Source organism: Arvicola amphibius, chromosome 9 (assembly GCF_903992535.2).
Source record: "Arvicola amphibius chromosome 9, mArvAmp1.2, whole genome shotgun sequence".
NCBI classification, from domain to species: Eukaryota; Metazoa; Chordata; class Mammalia; order Rodentia; family Cricetidae; genus Arvicola; species Arvicola amphibius.
Window position 1 is genome coordinate 81647774 of NC_052055.2, and position 22624 is coordinate 81670397.

At 38.8% G+C, this 22624-nt stretch overlaps 1 protein-coding gene across 2 annotated transcripts in view; it reads right to left on the minus strand.

The window, feature by feature from the left end:
* The window catches only part of Smap1 (small ArfGAP 1), an 82848-nt gene extending 60983 nt beyond the window's left edge, over window positions 1-21865 (minus strand). The window contains exon 1 of one of the 2 annotated variants that reach the window (XM_038343218.1): window positions 21609-21865. In XM_038343218.1, the coding sequence (XP_038199146.1) occupies window positions 21609-21726 (118 nt within the window). In that variant the 5' untranslated portion in view covers window positions 21727-21865. The remainder of the gene's footprint in view (window positions 1-21608) is intronic. The other variant, XM_038343220.1, reaches the window with a different exon arrangement.
* Window positions 21866-22624: the final 759 nt, after the last annotated feature.

The following is a 22624-nucleotide window of genomic DNA, read 5'->3' on the forward strand; positions in this document are numbered from 1 at the left end:
AACTCTGACTCTTTCAGGCAGGCGGTCCAACTGACTGTGGTCTGTGAGCAGAATGCTGCAGCTTGCTTGCTGGCAAGTACCTTGAAATGCCATAGAGTTGTGGCAATAAAATTGGCTATAGCCGGTACCTCTGCCATGAGGCTGGAAAGCTAAGGAATGGGCTGGATCCAGCCGCCAAAGTCACGGCTTTAGTTCTACTGATATTGTTTGGTAAATTAAAGACTCGTGGTCACAAAAAGAGAGATATACAGTAAAAGAAAGATTCAAAGTCGAAGAAAACATCTAAATGGTTTACAGTGTGTTAAAAATATATGCAGGCTAAAGGTTAAAGTTCTTAAAAGTAAAAAAAAAAAAAAAAGCAAAGAAAAAAAAGAGAAAAGTTGGGTGTGGTGGTACTTACCTTTAATCCCAATGCCCGGGAAGCAGAGACAGAGGGATCTCTGAGTTCAAGGACAGCCTGGTCTACCAAGTTATTCCAGGACAAAGATATACAGAGAACTTGTCTCAAAAAGTAAAAGTAAAAATATAAGAAATAGAGGTTAAGTAAAGCCGCATAAAGATGGAAAATACACAGAGAATCTTGATACTATATGTTATTGTGCTCTCTTTGAATTGTTTGAATGCTGAGGAAGAAGCAACAGCTGCTAAAAGATATTTGTTTATAAATGCTGCTGAACCAATTCAAGATATATATTTTGAAAATACCTTAACTTCAAAATTTGGATCTAATGTTATGATACTTTGGAAAGTTCTTCTTTTGTTTTCACAGAGGATGAGACCCTGTGGATTGCTTCTATCCCAATATGGTATAATAGACCACGCCCTCCTGAAAGGTTGCTGTGAACACCCTCAAAAAATTACTTCACTCAACTGCTGACTTAGATGAACCTAGCAGACAGGTTATACCATGAAAGACCTAAATAACAGCGCCCCCATTAAGCACAAAGCAGTTTGGAGAGAAAAAACTGTGCCCATATTCCCAAATATTGTTTATAAATGTTCTTTTACATTTAAAGGGGGAGATAATATAGATATAAATAATTTGGACTGATATGAATCTTGGTTTACTGATACTAATTTAAGGTCAATCTTGTTATATGTATTTCTGATCTTGATTAAGGTATTGTGATTGTGTAGTTCATTTAAAATGTAATGGATAATTAGGAAATATAGATTAATGGATAATCATCGATAATAGTCAAGCTTTTAGTCATGTTAGTTAAGATTTTCTAGATGTGCATAGATATATTTTAGAAAGTCATTCTTCCTATCTTTCAAAGACTACAGAATATGACATTTAATGTTTTAATAATTTAGGGCTTTTCATGACAATGAGACACGTCTGCTCCTGGCAGCACCAATCTACTTCAAGAGGAAGATGGGTATCAAAGAGGCTCCTTATGGAGTTTGATAGCCATTTGGGCAAGAAACTGTTCTTTGATTTTTTATTAGCAAAAATATATTTTCTCCAGCAGAGGGCAGATATAACACCACAATATACATTTAAATGTTTTAAAAGTTCTACTGTAGGAGATCAAAGACATCAATATATTCACTTAGACAAAAGAGGTTGGAGATTGTACTTTAATGCTGAAAAGGAATGTATATTTTCTTTAAAATATATTGACAATTTTCATATTTCCCCAGAAACCTGGTTTTGCTCACTTTATCCATTTATTCTAGTTAACTATCATTCCTCAAACAAAACAAAATTGACTAACGAATGTCAATTCATATTTCAGGAGCTACTTACATATATATATATATATATAGAGAGAGAGAGAGAGAGAGAGAGAGAGAGAATTTCCTTAGCTTAAAAATAAATTACAAATCATTTTACATGTAGAGCATACATTCTCTGAATTCCAATACAATATAAACATTTGTTTCAAAAGTAAATTAAACACAGAAAAATAAATGAAATTCTGAAAAGATGATATAAAATGGAAAGGAGTATTTAACAATTTGTGAAACAGTGCTAGTAATCAGTGATGGTAATCAGCCTCTGGCTTGGAATACAACACCATGCCCAGATTAGAAAATAATTTTATATCAACTAAAAGCTACAAAAATGAGTCTTCTAGTCCCGTTTACTTCATATTATATTTAATCTTCCTGATATTATCGCCAATTAAATTTCTTTTTTCTTGAGACTTCTGTTTTAGATTCCTCTCCTCCTAATGCCTCCTTAAGTTCCTTCCATGATTTTATTTCCTCCTGACTAAATCTTGGTCATCCAGCCTCTAGATTAGACAAGCATCTCGCTAGTCCAGTTATTATGGCTTTAGCAAATTCATCTATGCTAACAACTCTCCAAAAGCAACTAGCTTTTGTCTATCTTCTCTTGTGAATTTCTACTGGGGACCCAGACCTGCCTCCAGGAGAAAACGCAGAGCTCTCCCTTCCTGGAATAATTGTGCCCCATTCTGATTCAAGTTTGATACTACACCTCTTCAAAAGAAAAAAAAAAAAAAACCTATTCAATTAAAGCCCTCCCCCAACATCTAATCTTGGTGATTTTTACTTTCTCTGTACTTCTGCAACATCCCATGCTTGTACAGCACCTTCCATATATGCAGCCAGACTACACTGGTTATGCCCTGCCTGTCTGTTTCTTCAACTTAAAAATTCAACTGCAGCAGTAGCTGAGAGGAACATCCACCAGGCAGAGAGACAGAGTACTAACTGGGAATAGTGTGGGCTTTCAAAACCTCAAAGCTCACCCCAGACATACCTCCTAATCCTTCCCAAACATTTTCACCAACTGTGGACCAAGCATTCAAACATATGAGCCTATAGGGGTGGGGGAGTTCTCATCCAAAACACCACAGCAACACTTCTGCTGTATAATCTCTTACCAATAGTATCTACTCTCGAAAACAGAAGATAATTTTGTAAAATGATTAACTCCTCTATAAAGTATTCTGTCACTGACCTAGCCCCAGAATCTGTCCCACTATATTGTTTACCAAATCAAATATAATTCATAAATGCTTCCTATAAAGTAATAAAATGACCATACACACACACACACACACACACACACACATATGGTTAAACACTTACTCTTCTATAAGTCTCTTTGCCAAACATTACTTCAGAAGCTCCTCAACCCTGCAATACAGGATTAATCACAAATGCTCCGAGTATAATAAACACATGGCAAAGAAAAGAGGAAAGGAAAATAAAGAAAAATCAGAAGAGAGAGAGAAGAAAATGAAAAGAAAGAATGATGAGGACAGAAAAAATAATCAGAGCCAACAGCAGAAGAGCTGAGACTTTGAACTTAAGAGTTCACAATTAAACTAGTCTGCCTATCAATGATAACAGAGCCCAGAATATCAATCCACAATCAATTGAAAAAAGAATACTGTAATTTAAAAAGTTACTTCAGAACTATTATTTTTATAGTTATTCCTTAAATTTGTGAAGGAATACATAAAAGTTCAAATATTTTAAAAACTGAACAAATTAAGTAAATTAAGTAAAAGGTTGTGAACTAATAGAATCTACAAATACCAAATTCTCCTACATCTGTTAGTTTACTTTAGCAAAATAGTTAAGGTACAATGAATAAAGATTTGTACCATCATTGTGATGGTATAAGAGAAAAATTAAGCTTAATTCTCAAGAACAGACCTTGTTTTAAAAAAAGGAACTGTTTCACCTTACTATCCTAAAATGTAAACCTTGTCAGATCTATAACGTCTGGTTTTGTTCAGTGTTAGGCACCACTCAAGATTTTCCAAAAAGCATACGATAGTCAACATGTCAAAAATGGGCTGGAGAAATGGCTCAGTGGTTAAGAGCATTGCCTGCTCTTCCAAAGGTCCTGAGTTCAATTCCCAGCAACCACATGGTTGCTCACAACCATCTGTAATAAGATCTGGTGCCCTCTTCTGGCCTGCAGGCATACACACAGATAGAATCTTGTATACATAACAAATAAATATTTTTTAAAAAACCAATACTGCAAAACTGTGAGAGCCAGGTGTGATGGTGCACACCTTTAATCCCAACATTCAGGGAGGCACAGGCAGAGGCAGAGACTAGCCTAGTCTACACAGTGAGTTCCAAGACAACTAACTACATGACACCTTGTCTTTTAAAATAAGCAAACACCAAATCACCTACAAAACTAATTCATCAGATTTTTTTCATCGGCAACCCCCAAAACCAAGAAAGTGTGGAATGAAAATGAAGTCACAACTTACTAGAATCTATAGCTACAGCTAACATACTTTGTAAGAGGAAAGCTGATAGCTCTGAGACCTTACATTAAAAAATCTCAAATAACTAACCTTGCACCTCAAGGGCTTAGAAAACCAAGAAAATGCCACAGTGAAAAGCTTTAGATAACAAGATACAATAATGATCAAGGCAGAAAATAATTAAATGGGGAGCTAAAAGAACAATACATATCTATCAGAACTACTTCTTTGAAAAGAATTAATAAAGTTAATAAGCCTCTTGCCAAATTAACCAAAAGATACAAATCAGTAAAATTACAGTCAAAAAATGGAGATATCAAACAGATTCTAATTAAATCCATAATACTGTTATGGGATACTTGAAACTTACATTCTGGTTAGTCTCAGTACTTAGGAAGCAGAGGAAGAACTCCTTGTCTATATAGAGTTCCAAGACTACACTATGGCCGGGCGGAGGTGGCCCATGCCTTTAATCCCAGCACTCGGGAGGCAGAGGCAGGCGGATCTCTGTGAGTTCGAGGCCAGCCTGGTCTACAAGAGTTAGTTCCAGGACAGGCTCTAGAAACTACAGAGAAACCATGTCTCGAAAAACCAAAAAAAAAAAAAAAAAAAAAAAAAAAAAAAAAAAAAAAAAAAAGACTACACTATGAAACTCTGTCTCAAAAAAGGAAAAGAGAGAAAAAGGAAGGAAGCCTACATTCCCAAAACCAAAAGTACAGACTATACATTTCTAGACATAAGACTTTTCAAATTAAATCAAGGACTGGCAGGATGGCTTGGCAGGCAAAGGTGTTCATGTCTACCTGAGTCCAGTTCCTAGAATCTATACGTTGAAGGAGAGACTTGATCCCTGCAGTTATCCTCTGACTTAAGCACATATGATATAATATAAAGTGATTATAATACATATTGTGATAAAATACATACATACATATTAATAAAACTTTTTATTAAAGAGGAACACATCCTTATCATACAATGAGTTTGAAGGAATAACTTTAAATATCTCCCTACAAAGGCCCCAAACTAGACGGATTCCTTGCCTAATTCTACCAAGCCATGAAGGAAGAGCTAATACCAATATTCCTCCAAGTGTTCTAGAACATAGAGAAAATATAAACTGGAATAGCCACTACTGATAGTCCTGTGTATCAACAAAGGCTCTAGGTCAGTACACCACAGAAATGTGTGTACATCCACATTTACTGCTGCACTGTTTACATAGATAAGAATTGCAAAAAGTCTAGATGTAATGAATAGATAAAGAAAATGTTTGACAGAAACACAACATAAATTTTTTAGTCATAAAGAAAATGAAACCATGACTTGTAGGAAAGTGGACAGAACCAGAGATCATCTTAAGCCAAGTAATCCTGCCTCAGAAACACAAATATTACGTTTTCTATCATATGTTGAGTATATGAGTGTATGTCTACATGTGGGTATGTATGTGCATGTTTGTCTACCTGTAGGTCTTGAAAGTCAAAAGGAGACCCTAAATGAGTAAAAGGAAAGATTTGGAGGTCTGGGACTAATGGAATTCATGTGGCTTAGGAAGAGAAAGGGACCCAATAAGAAGAGGGCAGATGTGATGAAGGCATGGGAAAGGAATTAACAAGAAAAAAAGTGTAATGATGTGTGTGGAAACGCCATTTAAAAAAAATCTATTATTTCATGTTAACTTAAAAAATATTTGAGAGTTGGGAGTGATGGTGCACACCTTTAATCCCAGCACTCAGGAGGCAGCACACAGAGGCAGATGGATCTCTGTGAGTTCGAGGTTAGTCTGATCTTCAAGAGCTAGTTCCAGGACAGCTAGGACTGTTACAGAGAGAAATCCTGTCTCAAAAAAACAAACAAAAACAATTTGAAAACCTTCAAGCGTGCAAGCAAGTACACTACAACCTTTCTTTCTTTACCCCTCCATATTATTCTATCCCTTTTTGTAAAATTTCTCTCTTGACCATACAGAGTGTACAAATCCCTTTCCTTTTTTGTTGTTGTGGGGTTTTGGTATGTTTGTTTCTGAGGATTGAGCCAGGTCTTTGTACACACTATGCAAATAGTGTTCTATCCCTGAGCTAAATGCCCATCCCTAAATACTTTTATTTTCTACACTGTTCACAAGTTTAAGAGCTAACTATATGCTTTGTTGACACTGCAGCCATAAGCAAACAGAAATAAAATTTTGAAAGATTTTCCATTATTGCCAGATTTATATTTTAACAAAATGTCCAAATAGTTATATAAAATCAGGACCCATTTTAATAACTTTTTTCAAATGCTTCCATTATTTAAATGTAGCTTGATTGAGATATCAACTCTAAATTTACCACTTTTCTCACTGTATACAATGAATACTGAAGAACCTAAATAGATCTAAAGAAAATGAAAAAAAAAAAATCTCAACGCTGAGTAAACTTTTTCTATAAAGGCTACAGGGAACATGTTAATCTGTGACCTAACAAAGGCTGACATGATATTGGGGTTCGCTCCCATGTTGCCTCACTACTCCAGTTTTGAGCAAGCCAGCAAAAGTAGATTGCTTCATCTGTCTAAGATGAAGACAGCAGACTAGACACTATCACAGCTTCCCCAACGCTAAATGTCATATAACTTCATAACTATAATATATATCAGTCACTGAACACTTTTCCAAATACACCACTGCTTCCTACTCATAGTGTAAAACAGGTAGAATACAAGGCTAGATGGTTAGAGCCTACCATGCCCATAGGAATAAATGTTGTCCAGAATTTTATATTCTCTTGGTCTGATTGAATAACCAAGACAAAATTATGAACAGAGTTACAAAGCCAAACTGAAGGATAGATCACAACAGAACAGAAATAACCAGTAAACATAAATTCTTAATCATAAAACTAGTGATGAAAATATTAGCAAAATAATCATTTCCACAATCAAATCAAAGAATCCTATTAAAAATATGAAAACTTTGTAAGAGATTGTGTACAGGTCAGTCAGCTGAAAATACTAGTGATAGGAATATTAGCTGATCTCACCATTCAGCCAAGACAGATAAACAGTTTTAAATCTGATACACACTAACATACACCTTAGATTTAATTTTCTAGAAATACTTATGTATTTAAAAAAATAAAGCTTGATACCATGGATGTTTATAAACATAAAATTAAAAAGCAAACATCTAGCAGTCAGGACAGATTACCTTAAAAACCTTTAGAGTATTTAAAAATACTTACAACAGCAAATATTCAGTGCAGGCAATAACCTTAAATTTCCTACAGTATGCCTTCTCCCCAGCAAATGACATCATCTCCTAATTGTTCCCTCATATTCCAGAACACTCAGATTCCTCACAATCTGATTCATCTTTTTCATCTGATGATGGAGGGGGGTTTCAGTTTTAAACAGTTGTCTAAGGAATCGCGTTCTTTCCAAGCCAACTGTGAGTGCTGCGTTCATTGTGACGCAACTACGAAGGCCAAGGCCATGACCAACACTGCTGGTTTCCTGCAGTCTCTAGTGTGGTCTACTTCTGGTGTGCCTTTCTGTATCTGGAAGATGGAAAGAAAATTAAAAACTACATTTGGTTCTTTTATAGTTAAGAACTCTGTGCTGGTTAGTTTTTATGTCATTTTGACAAAAGTTAGAGTCATCTGAGAAGAAACCTCAGCTGAGAAAATGCCTCCAAAGATCAGGCTGCAGACAAGCCTGTAAGACATTTCCTGAATTAGTGACTGATGCAGGAGGGCCCAGCCCCTGGTGGGTGTTGTCACCCCCTGGTGATGATCCTGGACACTACAAGAAAGCAGGCTGAGAAAGTCATAGGGAAGAAGCCAGTAGGCAGCAACTCAGTTTCTGGAAGGGGTCTTGTTGCCTACAGAGGCATACCTTGGGAATCATAAGATAAAGGCAAACATAACAGCCAAAACCAAGACACTAGATGGGAGTGAATGCAGACAGAAGAAAGATGTTCAAGTACTGAGTCAAGCGGGCCAACACTCACATCTTCTGATGAAAAGAAAAGAAAGGAAAAAAGGTGTGGTGGCACACTCATGTAATACTATTACTTGAGAGAAAAAGGCAGGGTACTGTTGTATGTTTCAAGACCCACCCTAGTCTAAGTAAAGAGACTGTCCAAAAATGAGGAAGAGAAGCAAATGGGCGGGAGAGAAGAAGGGAGGGTGTTAAGGAGCTCAAAGCAGATGCCTATTGGAAAGCTCTTTAATAATGGTCTTGAGGTCAGAATTCACCTAACTTACACAACTTCAGCTTGCACAGCCAACAGAATTCGTACCCTACGTAACAGTAGATGTTCAGAAAGTATCTGTGAAATGTATCCACCAGGGGTTTGACTCTAAACTTCCCTTCTTCCCCAAAGTAGATATTACAATTCATGAATGGCAATGACATAGTATTTGCATACAGTTTTCATACGGTCTCCTGTATTCTTCAAATTATTTCTAAATGATGTACACTCCATACCATATAAAGTCACCCACAAAGTTATTATTCTGAATTGCTTACAGATTAATAATGAAAATTAAGCCTACACATGTTTGGCACATGTTTTACATATTTTCTTAAAAAGATATCTTTTAGCCGGGCTGTGGTGGTGCATGCCTTTAATCCCAGCACTAAGGAGGTAGAGGCGGGCAGATCTCTGTGAGTTCGAGGCCAGCCTGGTCTACAAGAGCCAGTTCCAGGACAGGTTCCAAAGCTACAGAAAAAATCCTGTCTCAAAAAAATCTCTTATGTGCAGTTGGTTAGATCCATGGATGCAAAAATCTACGGGTAAGGAAGGGGATCTGTTCTTCTTTAAGTAACCCGGGACAGAATCTTCAGTAGTGGTAAGGCACAGAGGCTTAGGTACACTTTCATGATACACTCTTTGTTATCTTCTTTAAAAAGAGGATGATGGCAAAATAAAATTAGAAGAACATCAATTACTAAAATTTAAAGTGTTTTGGCAAACACCAGAGCACTTCCTAATAATTCTTTTCCTGACACAGCATCCTAAAATGATTAAGACTTAACATAAAGAGAAAAAAAGCAAACATTAATTATTCCTTAGGCATGCTGTGTTATCAATCATTTAATGGTACCTTAAATTTTGGGCTTCATATTTATACTCTCAATATGTTCTGAATGGCTGATCTATACTTAAAAATCATTCAGTACAATATTAGATAAAAGTTCATATGTTACTTATACAGTATAGTTAATACCCATATATCTACTGCCTTTACTCAACAATAATTATTTTCTTACAATTTCTTCATCTTGTATGAAATATCTTAATTTCAGATATGAAGAATCCCTTGCATTTTATAAATCTCTAAAAAGAGACCAAAACATCACTACTTCCTGTTGTAGTTTACTTTCTGGTGCCATGATAAAACACCCTAAGTAAAAACATCTTAGGGAAGGGGAAGATTTATTTAGCCTAACATTTCCAGATCATGGCACATAACTGCAGGAAATCAAGTCAGGAAACCACTGAGAAATGCTGCATGCTGGCTCCATTACAGCCTCATACTTAGCTAGATTTCTTAGAGTCCAGAACCACCTGGTACCACCCAGGAAATAGCACCACCCATGGTGGGCTGAATCCTTTTATATTAACTAAAGCAATCAAGATAATCCCTCACAGACACGTCCATAGACCAATCTGATAAAGATAATTTCTCAACTGAAGATTTTTTTCAGTTAACTGTAAGATGTATCAATGTCTTAGTTAGGGTTTCTACTGCTATGATAAAACGCCATCATCAAAGCAACTGGAGAAGATAGCATCTATTTCATCACACACTTGCAACATCAAGTCTACCACTGAAAGAAGCCAGAGCAGGCACTCAAAGCAAGAATTAAGCAGAAGCCTTGGAAGAATGCTGCTCACTGACTTGCTCCCCAACTTGCTCAGTCGGCTTTCCTATACAATCTAGGACCATCTGCCCAAGGGTGACAACACCCTCAGTGAGCTGGACACTCCCACAACAATCATTAATGGAGAAATCCCCTACAGACTTGCCAGCAGGCAATCTGATGAAGGCGTTTTCCTAGTTAAGGTACCCTCTTCTAGATGTGTCTAGATTTGTGCCAAATTGACAAAAACCAACCACCACAGTCAAGTCAACAAGTTAAGGCAAACCAAGAAGCCACATCTAACAAAACTTCCCAGGGTAATCTAACACTCAGCACATATTCTATTTCCCGTAACTGTGTTTTGATAAAAAAAAAAAAAAAAAAAAAAAAAAAAAAAAAAAAAAAAAAAAAAAAAAAAAAAAAAAAAAAAACCCACAACTCTTTCCAGCCTCTTTCCATCTTTCCAAAAGTATATCTCATGTACTTGGCGTGCCTCTACATCTTTCTGAATGTAGAAGGGTACAACCTCCCAACTTTTTTCATATCATCTGACTTGACAAAGCAATCCTAACCCTAGGCTTAAAATAAAGAGTAATTAAAACTTAAATATTTTCAGAGGGCATGGACATTTATGTCACTAATCCACTAAAGTATTCACTCTGAAAGCAGCCTACAGGTGTGGTGGCACACACCTTTGATCCTAGAGCCTGAGATGCGGGAGCAGGTGACTTCTATGAGTTCAAGGCCAGCCAAGGCTGCAGCATGAGATCCTGTATCAAAAAAAATATTTAAATTAAATTAGAAAACTATCCTGAATATGAACACTCAAGGGCCACAAAAAGTTACCCTTCAACTAAATGGGAGTCTTGATAACACCTAGGAGGTTAGACTTTCAAGAGTTTTTTTTATTTTCAAAATATCTTTTGGTATTTGTGTAGGGTTATTTGTATTTCATTAAATTTTAGAATAAACTTGTTAAATCCTACAACAAAGGAAAAAAACTGATTTTTGAGTAGAATGATCATGTTGGCTCTAGAGATTAGAATTGTCATCCTTAAAACACAAAGTTGTCTAATCCATGAGTAAGGTATATCTGTTTATTTGTCCTCAACAATCTCTTACAATTTCAGAGTAAACACCTTGCACATATTTTACAATATTCATTCTGAGATTTTTATACTTTATATCACCATCTATAGGAATTTTTCAACTTCAAAGTATGTATTGCAAATATACATGGTTAATTTTTCTCTATTCACTTTGATTCTTGTAACTTGAATAAATTCAATTGTTGGGGGAGGCTGTTCGTTCATTCCTGGCTGCCCAGACACAAAATAATCACACAGAAACTATATTATTTGCAATACTGTTTGGCCAATGGCTTAAGTGTATTTCTAGCTAACTCGTACATCTTAAATTAACCTATTTCTATTAATCTGTGTATCACCACATGGCTGTCTTACCAGCAAGGTTCCGGTGGGCTCCAGTGAAGGCTACACGGCATCTCTGACTTCACCTACTCTTTCCTCCTCTATCTACCTGGAACCCCCGCCTTGCACCATTCTGCTAAGCCACTGGCCAAAACAGTTTTATTCATAACCAATAAAGCAAAACACAGACAGAAGGACTTTCCACACTATTGGTTCTAATGGTCTTTTTTAATAAGTTCTTGGGGGTGTCTACATGCATCCTGCAAAGATAGTATGAAATAACTTTTCCAAATGCATATACTTTTTAAGTGACTGTTTTAAGAATGACTGGTTTTAACTTTATTCTTCACTGTCCTGTGCCATTTTAAATACATCTAAAGCAGAACCCTTTATAAATCTAAGTCCAAAAGCCAGGTGCCATGGTATATGCCTATAATATAATACTTGGAAGACTCAAAGGTAGAATGACCAAAAGTTCAAACCCAACCTAAGCAATATAACAGAATCCCCAGATCAAAAGCTAAATTTAAAAAATTAAGTTCAGTTTGCATTTTATCATAAATCCATTTGTTTTCACCAAAATGATAACCTTCAGAGATGCCCATGTACTTATCTCTATCTGTTAATGAATTAAGAACACTAGTGACAGTATTATCCTGGATTATCTCCATAAGACCAATATAATCATAAGAATCCTAGAAGATGTAGTGGTGTAAAAAATTGAATAAAGGAACATAAGGTGGCTTGCTGATGTCTTTGAGGGTAAAAGCACCATGTGCCAGAAAGCAAGAAAAAGAAATCAATTTTCAGAATTTCTCCTAAATCTTCCAGATGGAACAAAGGCCCACCAACACTGGTTTTTAGTGCAGAAGGTCTCATTTGGACTTGACCTCAGAACTATAATAGGATGCACTATATTGTTTTAAGCCCCATAATTTCCAGAAATATTTTTCTAAAACTATTAAGAAGTGGTGTACCAATGATCACTTTATATCAGTAAATGTACTCTGCTTGTTTTCTGATACAATCACAAGTTAAATATTTTCAAGAGCATAAATACATAAACTAAACACATCAAAACTAAACTCTAATTATTATGGATTTTCTTGTATCAGAAGATAAAATTATCCTGACTATGATTTCCAACAGAATCCTCCTTATTTCTTTTTAATCTGGGGTCTGGAGTCGTCACTGCTCTTTGAAATATTCACTTTACAAAAGATCAAGATAGACACCTGAAATTCTATCATCAATCACCCCTAAAGCAACTACCTGGATCTCTTGTGAGATACAGATTAAAAACTAGATGAGTGGGGAGAGAGAACAGGCTATGGAAGTCTGTGAGAAAGTTCTTGCAGCTCTCAAAATCCTTACATTTACCATTCAACATATGTGAACATAATGCTAGCACATGATCCAAATAGCTTTATATAAAGTTTAAATGAAATAAAATTTCAAAGTGTAATCAAAATTAAATTTTAAGTAAATTCTCCAATATTGCAGCTAAATGTTATGATAGTTAAACAGAGCTCTAATACTTCAAGTAGAAAATTATACTGATAAATACAAATAGACTGGACATTATCTATGGGTGCTTTCTTTAAAATTAAGGGTAAAAGGCTCTTGCAGGGCCAGCAAGATGACTCAGAGTGTAAAGGCACTTGCCACCAAACCCAATGACCTGAGTTCAATTCCAAGACTCACACAGTTAAAGGAGGGAACCAACTTGTGCAAGTTGTCCTCTGACCTCCACATTCACATCATAGCACATGTCCTCCCATATACACAATAAAATTACATTTTAAGGGAGATGGCCATGGTAAGATGGTTCAGCAGATAAAAGTGCTTACCATGGATACCTGTAACCTGAGTTTATTACCACAAACACCACAAACTTATGTAAAGGTGGAAAGAGAAAAACAAGTAAAACATCCTCTGACCTCCACGCAACACACCTGCCAAAGCATGTGTACACAGGTATGTACACACATACACACACATACACAGACACACACACACACACACACACATATACATATGCGCGCGCGCATGCGCACATGCACAACACAATTTATAAAAGCGTGTTTTTATGGAGCCTAGGGAATTGGATCAGTAAGGATTCTTGCTTGGCAAACAAAGGGACCTGAGCTCAAAATCCCAGCACCCACATAAAATGCTAGGTAGGGCTGTGTGTTTGTATCTCTAGAACTTTAGAACAAACAGGCAGGATCCTAGGACCTTGCTGGCCAACCAGCCCAGCCTAAATAGCAAGCCTCCAGTTTAATAAGAAACCCTGTCTCAAATATCTAAAGTAGAGAGAACTAAAAGAAAACACTAATATCACCTTTTGGTTTCTGTGTCCACACAGATGTGTCCACCTGCACACTTACATACACATACCACACACACCTACATAAAGAAACAAAAATAAAGCTACTTTATCGTCTAAATGTATACCTTCAGACTAAGTTTGTGCCATAAAAAAATAATTAAGGAACTATAGAGAGAGGATTGGGGTTGAATTCCTAGCACCTGCATAACTCACAACTCCAATTCCAGCAGAACTGCCCCCCTCTTCTGGCCTCCATAAACACTGTGTGCATGTGGTATACTTACATGTAGGCAAAGAACTCATATGCAAAAAGTAAAAATAATCTTTTAAAATATTTTTGTTTAGCCAGGCATGGTGGCGCATGCCTTTAGTTCTAGCACTTGGGAGGCAGAGGCAGGCAGATCTCTGTGATTTCAAGGTCAGCCTGGACTAAAAAGTGAGTTCTAGGACAGCCAGGGCTGTTTCAGAGAGAAATCCTGTTTCAAAAGACAAAAAAAAAAAAATTGTTTAAACTAAAAAATTTTAAAGGGAGGAGGGTTGGATTTATTAGTCAACTGAAAGTAGAGATTTGTTGAGCCCTAATCACTCCAAGGAAGCACTGCAGTGAAGTGCCAAGCCTTCAATATGTCCTGTGTGATACATACTGAAACATATATATTACCAATTATGTCGAGAGGTCTCCAAGAGTACCCTCAGATTCAACAATTTGCTAGAGCTCAACAACGAGTTATAGTGAATGCTGCTATGATTTATTATAGAAAAAAGATGGCAAGCACAATCAGCAAAGGGCAAAGGTCTAGGGAACAAACTACACAGGCAATCAGGAGCAACGAATTTTCTTCCGGTGGGATTACTCTGGACACAATTATTGTAGCAGTGGGTTCTAACAACACATGAACTATTGCCTATCAGAGATGCTCACAAGAGACTCAGTGCCTAAGACATCACTGGTACTAGCCAAGCAGACACTGCTGCCTTGCACTTATGCAACTGAAAAACTACGGGGGGCGGGGGGGGGGGGGGGGTCAGCAAAAAAAAAACAAACAAACAAACATGTTTTTATACAAACATTTTAGGAGCAATTTGAGACTCATTGCTTCACATAGTGAGACCATCCCCAAATCCAGGTTTTGCAAATCAGACAACTTCTCTGCATATCAGCGGATTAGTAGATCTTTTAGAGGTCCATGCACCTGTTCCCTATTTTGATTCCCAGTTCCTAAAAAAGGATCTAAAATACAGTAGTCACATAAACATTTTTTTAAGAACAACAACAACAAAATCCCTGACTCTACCCTTCTTGGCCCTACAGTACTGGTAGAGCTGTTAGGATCTAGACTATTTCCTCATCAGTAAATAGGATGAAAGAAAGGAGCACCTCAAAAGGCTGGTTTGAGAATTAAGTAGTATAACTGAAGTATGTACAGTATCTCCTAGAAGAAACACTATATAAAATTAGTATAATATATGTGCAGTTTTTAAAACTTTACCCAAGTTACACTGAAGCTAACTCACCTCTAAGCATCACATGAATGTGCCAGTCTAGCATAGGTTTGAAAATATGTGATAAGGGTTTTGTGTCTATTAACATCTTTAACTAGCTTATGGACCACACTTAAAAAGCAGCTGCAGGAACAACGGTATTTAATCTTCATAATAGTGGGCTACGGTTTGGACGTAGTCTGTCAAGCATTCATTTTGAAAGTGCAGTCCTCAGTGTGATGACGTGAGAGGTGGAACCTCTAAGACATGAATCCTCTGAGCTGTAGAAGTAGCTCACCCACACAAACACAATAACCTGAATTTAATCTCTAGCACACATGTAAAAGCTAGCACGGTGGTTTGTGCTTACTTAGAACCATGGAGGCGCAAACAGGTGAATCCCTACAGCTCACTTTACCTACCTAGCCAAATCTGCAAGTCCCAGAGTTCAGTCTCAAAAACATTCTCCTAAAGAATGACACCCAAGGCTGACTCTGGCTGCCACATACTCATATATATATACACATTCACATATTCACACACAAAAGAAATAAACCCTTATAGTAGGTGACTAGGTCACTAGCAGTACTCCACTTCAACGGTACTTCTCACCAGATCTTATTAGTTCCTGTGAGTTGTTATAAGAGCAAACGTAAATCCTCCCACTCTCTGGCTTCCTGTCTGGGTGATGTCCCCTACATGATCTGATACATATTTGACACAGATAAGGGGGCCCTCCCCACAGCCTCTCAAGCTATGTAGTCTTTTCTTTAAAGTACCAAACTGCAGCAGAAAAGTAGTATAGCCCAGAAAAAAGTTACATAGGCCTGACCTACCATCAAGACTGTACCTGTGAGATAAGCTGTTACAGTGACTACTTTACTACGCTGTAGCCAGCTTTCTGATAATTACAACTTAAACAAAACACCCTCTAAAGTGCTTTCGTCACACTGGGAAAACTGGAAACTAAGAAAAAAATATGGCTGGATTCTATCCAGCAGAAGATCACTAGCAGAGGTACCATTAGCAGTAAGAAAAGCAAGCTTGAGTTTATGCCTTACATGATGAGAACACCAAATGTTTTATGTATGATTGTGTATGAGAGAATGTGTGTGTGTATGTGAGAGAGGACTGTTTAAGAGTGTCTGAGAGAATGTGTGCGTGTGTGAGAAAGTGTGCATGTAAGGGTGTCAGATTGTCTTTGTGAGAGAGCACATGAGAGTGAATATTTATGGGAGTATATGTGATCTACCAGAATGTAATTCTCCAGTGATGAAGCCAATAATAAAAGAATATCACAAATAAATCTTTAAGGGACAGAAAGGAGAAAAAGACTACAGTTCAGGTTTTAGAATAATACTATGTCAGTGAGAGACCAGTGGATTCCACTCCAGCTCTGGGATGAGGGATCAGCACAGGATCATCAGAGAGAGCATTAGCAGAACCCGAAGGACAAAAGAGCCACAAAGATTAAGGCTCAGCATTTGAGAAAACTCTCAAATTGACAACTTTTTAAAAGAATTATAATCACACACCTCTGCGTATATAAACTAATTCTGTAAACATTAACATCAGCTCCCCAGAGTAAACTTTACTTTTCAGTAAAAGTTCCTCTAGAAGAGGTTTCTCCAACAAGTGTAAAATCACACACACACACACACACACACACACACACACACACTAAAACCTGTTCTCAACACCCCCCCTCCCGCCCCCGTTAACTCTTGGGACTGGCTCTTGCAAGCAAACAAGCTCAGCTGTTTCTACTTTCTGAGGAGATTAGAAAGAGACAAAACTCCTCAGAAGGCAAGGTGTCTGAACTGATTAGATTCTGCCAACTACATGCACATGAAAAGCACTAATGTAGCATGAGCCGTACCCCTACAGTAGGGACAACTGACAAAAATGTCTAATAGACAGTGTCTCAATCCTCCCACCTATCACCAACTGTGAGAGTGAAAAGCAGCCCTGGCAATCAGGCAGAGACAACAGTGGCAGGGTGTGTGGCCTATCAAGTGAAAGTCCAGAAATGACTCCTAAGTTTTACTTCCTGCAGTTTTCCCAATGAAAACTAGAGTCCCTGACAAAAAAATAGATACAGTGGCTGTTTCCTGCTCTACACCCTGGTCCAGGCACTGACAATCCCCTATCCTCATCCGTTGTCTACTGGGAAACATCACACCACTAAATGACTCTCTAATCATTTCTACCATCCTGACTCTTCCTCTGATTTGCCACTATCAAATCTGATCATACTTAGTGACAGATTACCAAAAGAAAATGACCATACAGAAACCACTTCTACCTCTTATATACCGTACCCTGTGTGACATACAGCTGTGTCCTCTAATTCTTGCTCTACCTAGCGAAAGCACACTACCTTAACTCCCAAGACCCCGGTGATTAACAAATGCCACTCCCTTTTACAGATGCACTCTCATTCACACACCTAGCTTCCTGCCACTGACTCCATGTTCATTCTTCCATTCATTCATACAACCAAAAGGTATTTGCTGAGTTCCATTTACCTACGAAATGTCATTCACTGTGCTTAGGGCTGAAGAAACAACTCTGAGCAAGATAAACAAGATCTCTTCTCCTTCAAAGCTATAATTCACTTAACAGGAATATGGAATGCCCAATCATTACTTCAGTAATGTTCTAATTATAATTGTGTAAGTAAGATTAAGGGCAATGTCTCAAATGTACAAATGAAAGCATAACTCAGTCTGGGAGGACGAAGGGGAACTGATTCCCTGGAAAAGATATTTAAGCAAAATGTAAAGATGCGTAGAAGCTGAGCAAGGGGAGGGAAAAAAAAAAAGGCGGAAGGCTCAGAGGTAGGAGTAGGACCAGGATATGCAAAGGCATGGGGTGACACTCTGGGAATCATGAAAAGCCAATGGGCAAAGGTCAAGACCCAGGGAAAGAGCTAGAAAGAGAGGGTTGTGTCTTATAGCTGCTACTCTTGCACTCAGCACACTTTCAGAATTATTCCAATAATCAGTCTCCATTAAACAAGCTCTTTTCAGTCTTACAAATGTTTCTGCCCCAAAACCTAATCCAGTGCTTAACTGTCCTAAAGACATGTGGAATAAAGAAGTGTTTGATCTAAGTAAGCAGCTTATCTTCCAGATACTAGAAAGTTTGAACAAAATGAACTACTGGGTTCAAAAACCTGCCCTAAAATTAACTACTGAACAAGAGAATAATTTTCATTCTAATTTTTATGTATTTAAAAAGATCAAAACCAGTATTACTTATGGATAAAGCTTTAAATTCTGAAACCAAATTTAAGATGGCAAAGGAATTTCCTATCCTCAATGCCATCAATTAATAACCCAGAGAACTGCTTTTTAACTCCCACGGTCACAGCCAGCCAGAGATGTGCAGCTGCACCTGGCAGTTCTCACTGTCCAGTTGTACAATGTACTGACGAACAGGGTCAGGAGCAGGAACTAGCTAGCACCTGTGCCGTCATGCTTTCCTTCCCTACTAAAACTGTCAGCACAGGAAATACAAGCTAATGACTAAGAAAATGTCAAAACCCAACTGGCATTCCTCTACTAATTATCGGGAGGTAACAGAACAGGGCAACTATTAACCCTATGCTTTAGTTTAGGTACATGTTCTCAAAGGATGGGGAAAATAGTCTTTGAAAGTAAGAAAACAAAATTAACCAGGAAATAGTTTTAAGACAGAGTAAAAGTTCAATGCAATTACTATTCAGCAAGGGAAACACTGATACATATACAGAATGGAACGTCTCAATAACTTATCTAAGATCCTTGTGTCTTTCATGGGTACATTTAATCAGAACTTCACATCCTACATTTACTACAGTTATTGGTGCATATAACAACAGATTGAAAACTCATACAAAAAGTCAAGAATTCTACTATAAGAATATACCATTATCAGCTCACCCTTAACAAAAACTTTACAGAAATATATTTAAAGTTAAACAGTGTGTAGCAATGCATACTCAGGAGACAGAGATGGGAAAATCATGAGACTCAGGTCAACCAGGACTACATATGAACCCTTCACAAAACAAAGTGGGAGGAAAAAAAAAAGCCAGGGATAAAATAGTGGTAAAATTACTTGCCTACCATATATAGATCACTGGTGTTTGATTTCTCCAGCACACACACACAAAACTACAAAATCAAGTCTAATTAAGAAACGGCTCTACCTGTGAATATTTCCTGAAGTATCAAGATAAAACAATGAAATAATTTACAAAAAATGCTTTAATATTATTCTAGATTTAGTAGAAAAATATTTCTAAATTATGACAACAGATTTCATGACCTTCAAGTTCCACCCTTTGAACTCTTGATACTAGTTTATCCTACTTTTCCACATCTCAAGAGAAAAGGAAATATACACACACACACACACACACACACACACACACACACTAAAGCTGTTCATTCACCATACATGGATTGACTTCTGTGGTTACACAGTAATGATAAAAACAAATGTCGCCTACCCTTCAGATGTAAAACCACTTAATTAAAGAAGACTGTGACTGCTCTCCTTCCACTCCCAAAACCAGCACATGAAACACCATTAACACACTGAGTGAAAACTGATTTTCTGCAATACTGTTTTGGAGAAAAATTAAAAATTTTAAAATTACTTCTATAAACAAAAAGAATTACCGACTCAGTGAATTTTTTTTAAATATGTGTGGGTCTTCATGTGTCTGTGCACCATCTGCATCCCTGCTGGCTACAGGGACCAGAAGAGGGCATAGGATAACTGGGAGTTACAGAGTGAGCTGCCACGTGGGTGATGGGAATCAAACCCAGGTCCTCTGGAAGAGCCATCTCTCCAGCCCTGAATCACTTACTTTTTAATGACAAACAGCTTTCACATTTACCAGCATCTTAAATATGTTATGACTCAAGACAATGAAATGCAAACTTATTCTAGCCCTTTCTTTTTCTTGGTTTCTGAAAACTATTTTTGAGTGTTTATGAGTAACAAGGTAAGCAAGTAGCTGAGCTTCAACACAGAACAGTATTACCAAATAACCACATGCAGAACCAAGCATCAAGCAAGCAAACGTTCCCACGACAGTCAGGCACACCTCTTCTTTTAAAGGTCTTGCCTAACGATTACATAGGACATACAGCTGACTCAGTCAAGTTACTAGAATATTGAAACGTGCTTCATAAAATTTCTAATTAAAGCATGAATATGTGATTCGTCCAGAAAGCCAGCAGCTGTTATGACAGAGAGATAAGGCTGACGTTATGAGACTCAATTTATTCTAATGCCACCAGTCTACTGCAATGGACTCTTTTGCAGAGTGTTGAGAGAAAACAGTAAGACCTCAAGAAAAGTAGGTTAAAAGTAGGACAGCATTCCCAAAGACCTCCGCTCCGATCAACTACCTATTAATAATCAAAGAAATGTACTTACAATAACTATTTTCCTAACTCCATACGAGCTTTGGTTTTTTTTTTTAAATCTGCAACATGCCTCCCATATTACTTACAAGACATTAAAAATAAATCACATCTCCAAACAAAACATATCAGCTAAAAATAGTGTATCTATCTCAAGGCTCAAGCAGAAGCCCTTCTACTGAACTAAAATTAGTGTTTTGGGTTTTTTTAGTCTCTGTTCGTCAAAATGCACCTTCCGTGTTGATGAAGCACACAAAGTAGTGTCCATATATTCTCCAATGGGTCGTGGGGAGACTCTAACGACTAAACTCTTCATGAACATACTAAACATAGCCCGCTTTACACACACGACACACGCAATCAAACTCCTCTTCACTATAGCAATCCAGAGTCAACATATGTGTGCATATGTGATACATAACATATACAAATAAGGGAGAGCCTTTCTCGATTATGTTTATGCAGTGAAATTTCAAAAACACCGTCCTTTTTCAGAACCAGAAGTAAACGCCCAGTGCAAAGGCTGTCAGGTGGGCGGCCAGGTAGGGCTCCACCTGGGACGCGGCGGCAGCGGGGAACGGGAGGCCGTGATCACGCGGGAGGGTCGAGAAGGGGACAGGGACCTAAGGGCGACTCCACCCAAGGAGCAGCTCGGGCTTGAGGCAGGAGGGCTCCCACAACCCTCCTCAGCACCACCCAGCCGGCGCCCTGAGGCGGAGGCAGCATCGCGACGCCCGGCTCAGGAGCCGGCGGCTGAGGCCGCGACCTCCGTCCGAGCCCCAGGCTGAGGCCGCCCGCACTCCCGTCAAGGGTCGCAGGAGGGTGGGAAGGTCACGGCCCGCAGGAGGCCAGGGCCGAGCGGCCACCGAGCCCGCGCTACCTTTGGCCTCGCAGTCGGCGCAGTACTTGTTGTCCTCCTCCCTCAGCAGTTTGGACAGGATGAGCTGGTGCTGCTCGTTCAGCTTCTGAGCCTTCTCCCGACAGGAGCGTGTCGCCATGTCGGCGGCGGGGCGGTGGGCCGAGACGCGGGAGGGCGGGCGGACGGCGCTGGCGGAGCCGGGCGAGCGAGGGCACCTGGCGCCGCTGGGGCCGCGGGCGGACTCGGCCCAGGAAGCGGCGGCGGCGGCAGCGGCTGGAACCAGAGGAGGGGCGGCGGCGGCCGAGGCAGCGCCGACGTGTCCCGCCTCCTCGCCCGGCCCGCCGCACGCTCCGCCCCAGCCGGCAAGGGGCGGGGCGGAAAGAGCCGCGACTTCCGGGAAGACGGAGCGGTGGACGCTGCGCACGCGCGTAGCTGCCCGTGCGCCGGGAGTGTCCCAAGGTGATTCCAGGGCGAGTTTCCCACTCTTGAGGCGTGATTGTCGCTTGAGGTGTCTGGGGACCTGGAAATGGAAGCGTTTTTGCCAGCAGGCGACTTTCAGTTGTTCCCCGGCCATTGCTTTTGCGTACACAACACGGGAAATGCTCAACTTATAGTAATATCGAGTATATGCATAGATGGACCCCATGTTTGGGCATCGGCAATTTGGAAGCAATATTCTAGAATCTACAGATACGCATGAAATGAAATGGGACTAAAAGTGTCTTACATTTTAGGGAAAGGTAGTGACATGCGTTGGAGGTTGGGTGGTTACTCTGGCATTAGCTAAGCTCATTTAACTGGAACACATTTAGTGGTATTAATAGCTTCATATATAAATAAATGAGACCAAGAGTCTAGTCACTTGGCTACAAGTTGAAGAGTTAAACCAGGCAATAAGTCCCACCCAGGAAGAAGAAAAGTGATCAAGGAGCAAAATGTTAAAGGGCGTCACTTCAGCAAGAAACCTTGCGCTGCTAGGGTTCCTTACCTGGGAGAAACCTCAGTAAAGTCTGTTTCTTCTCCTAAGGCCCCAAAAC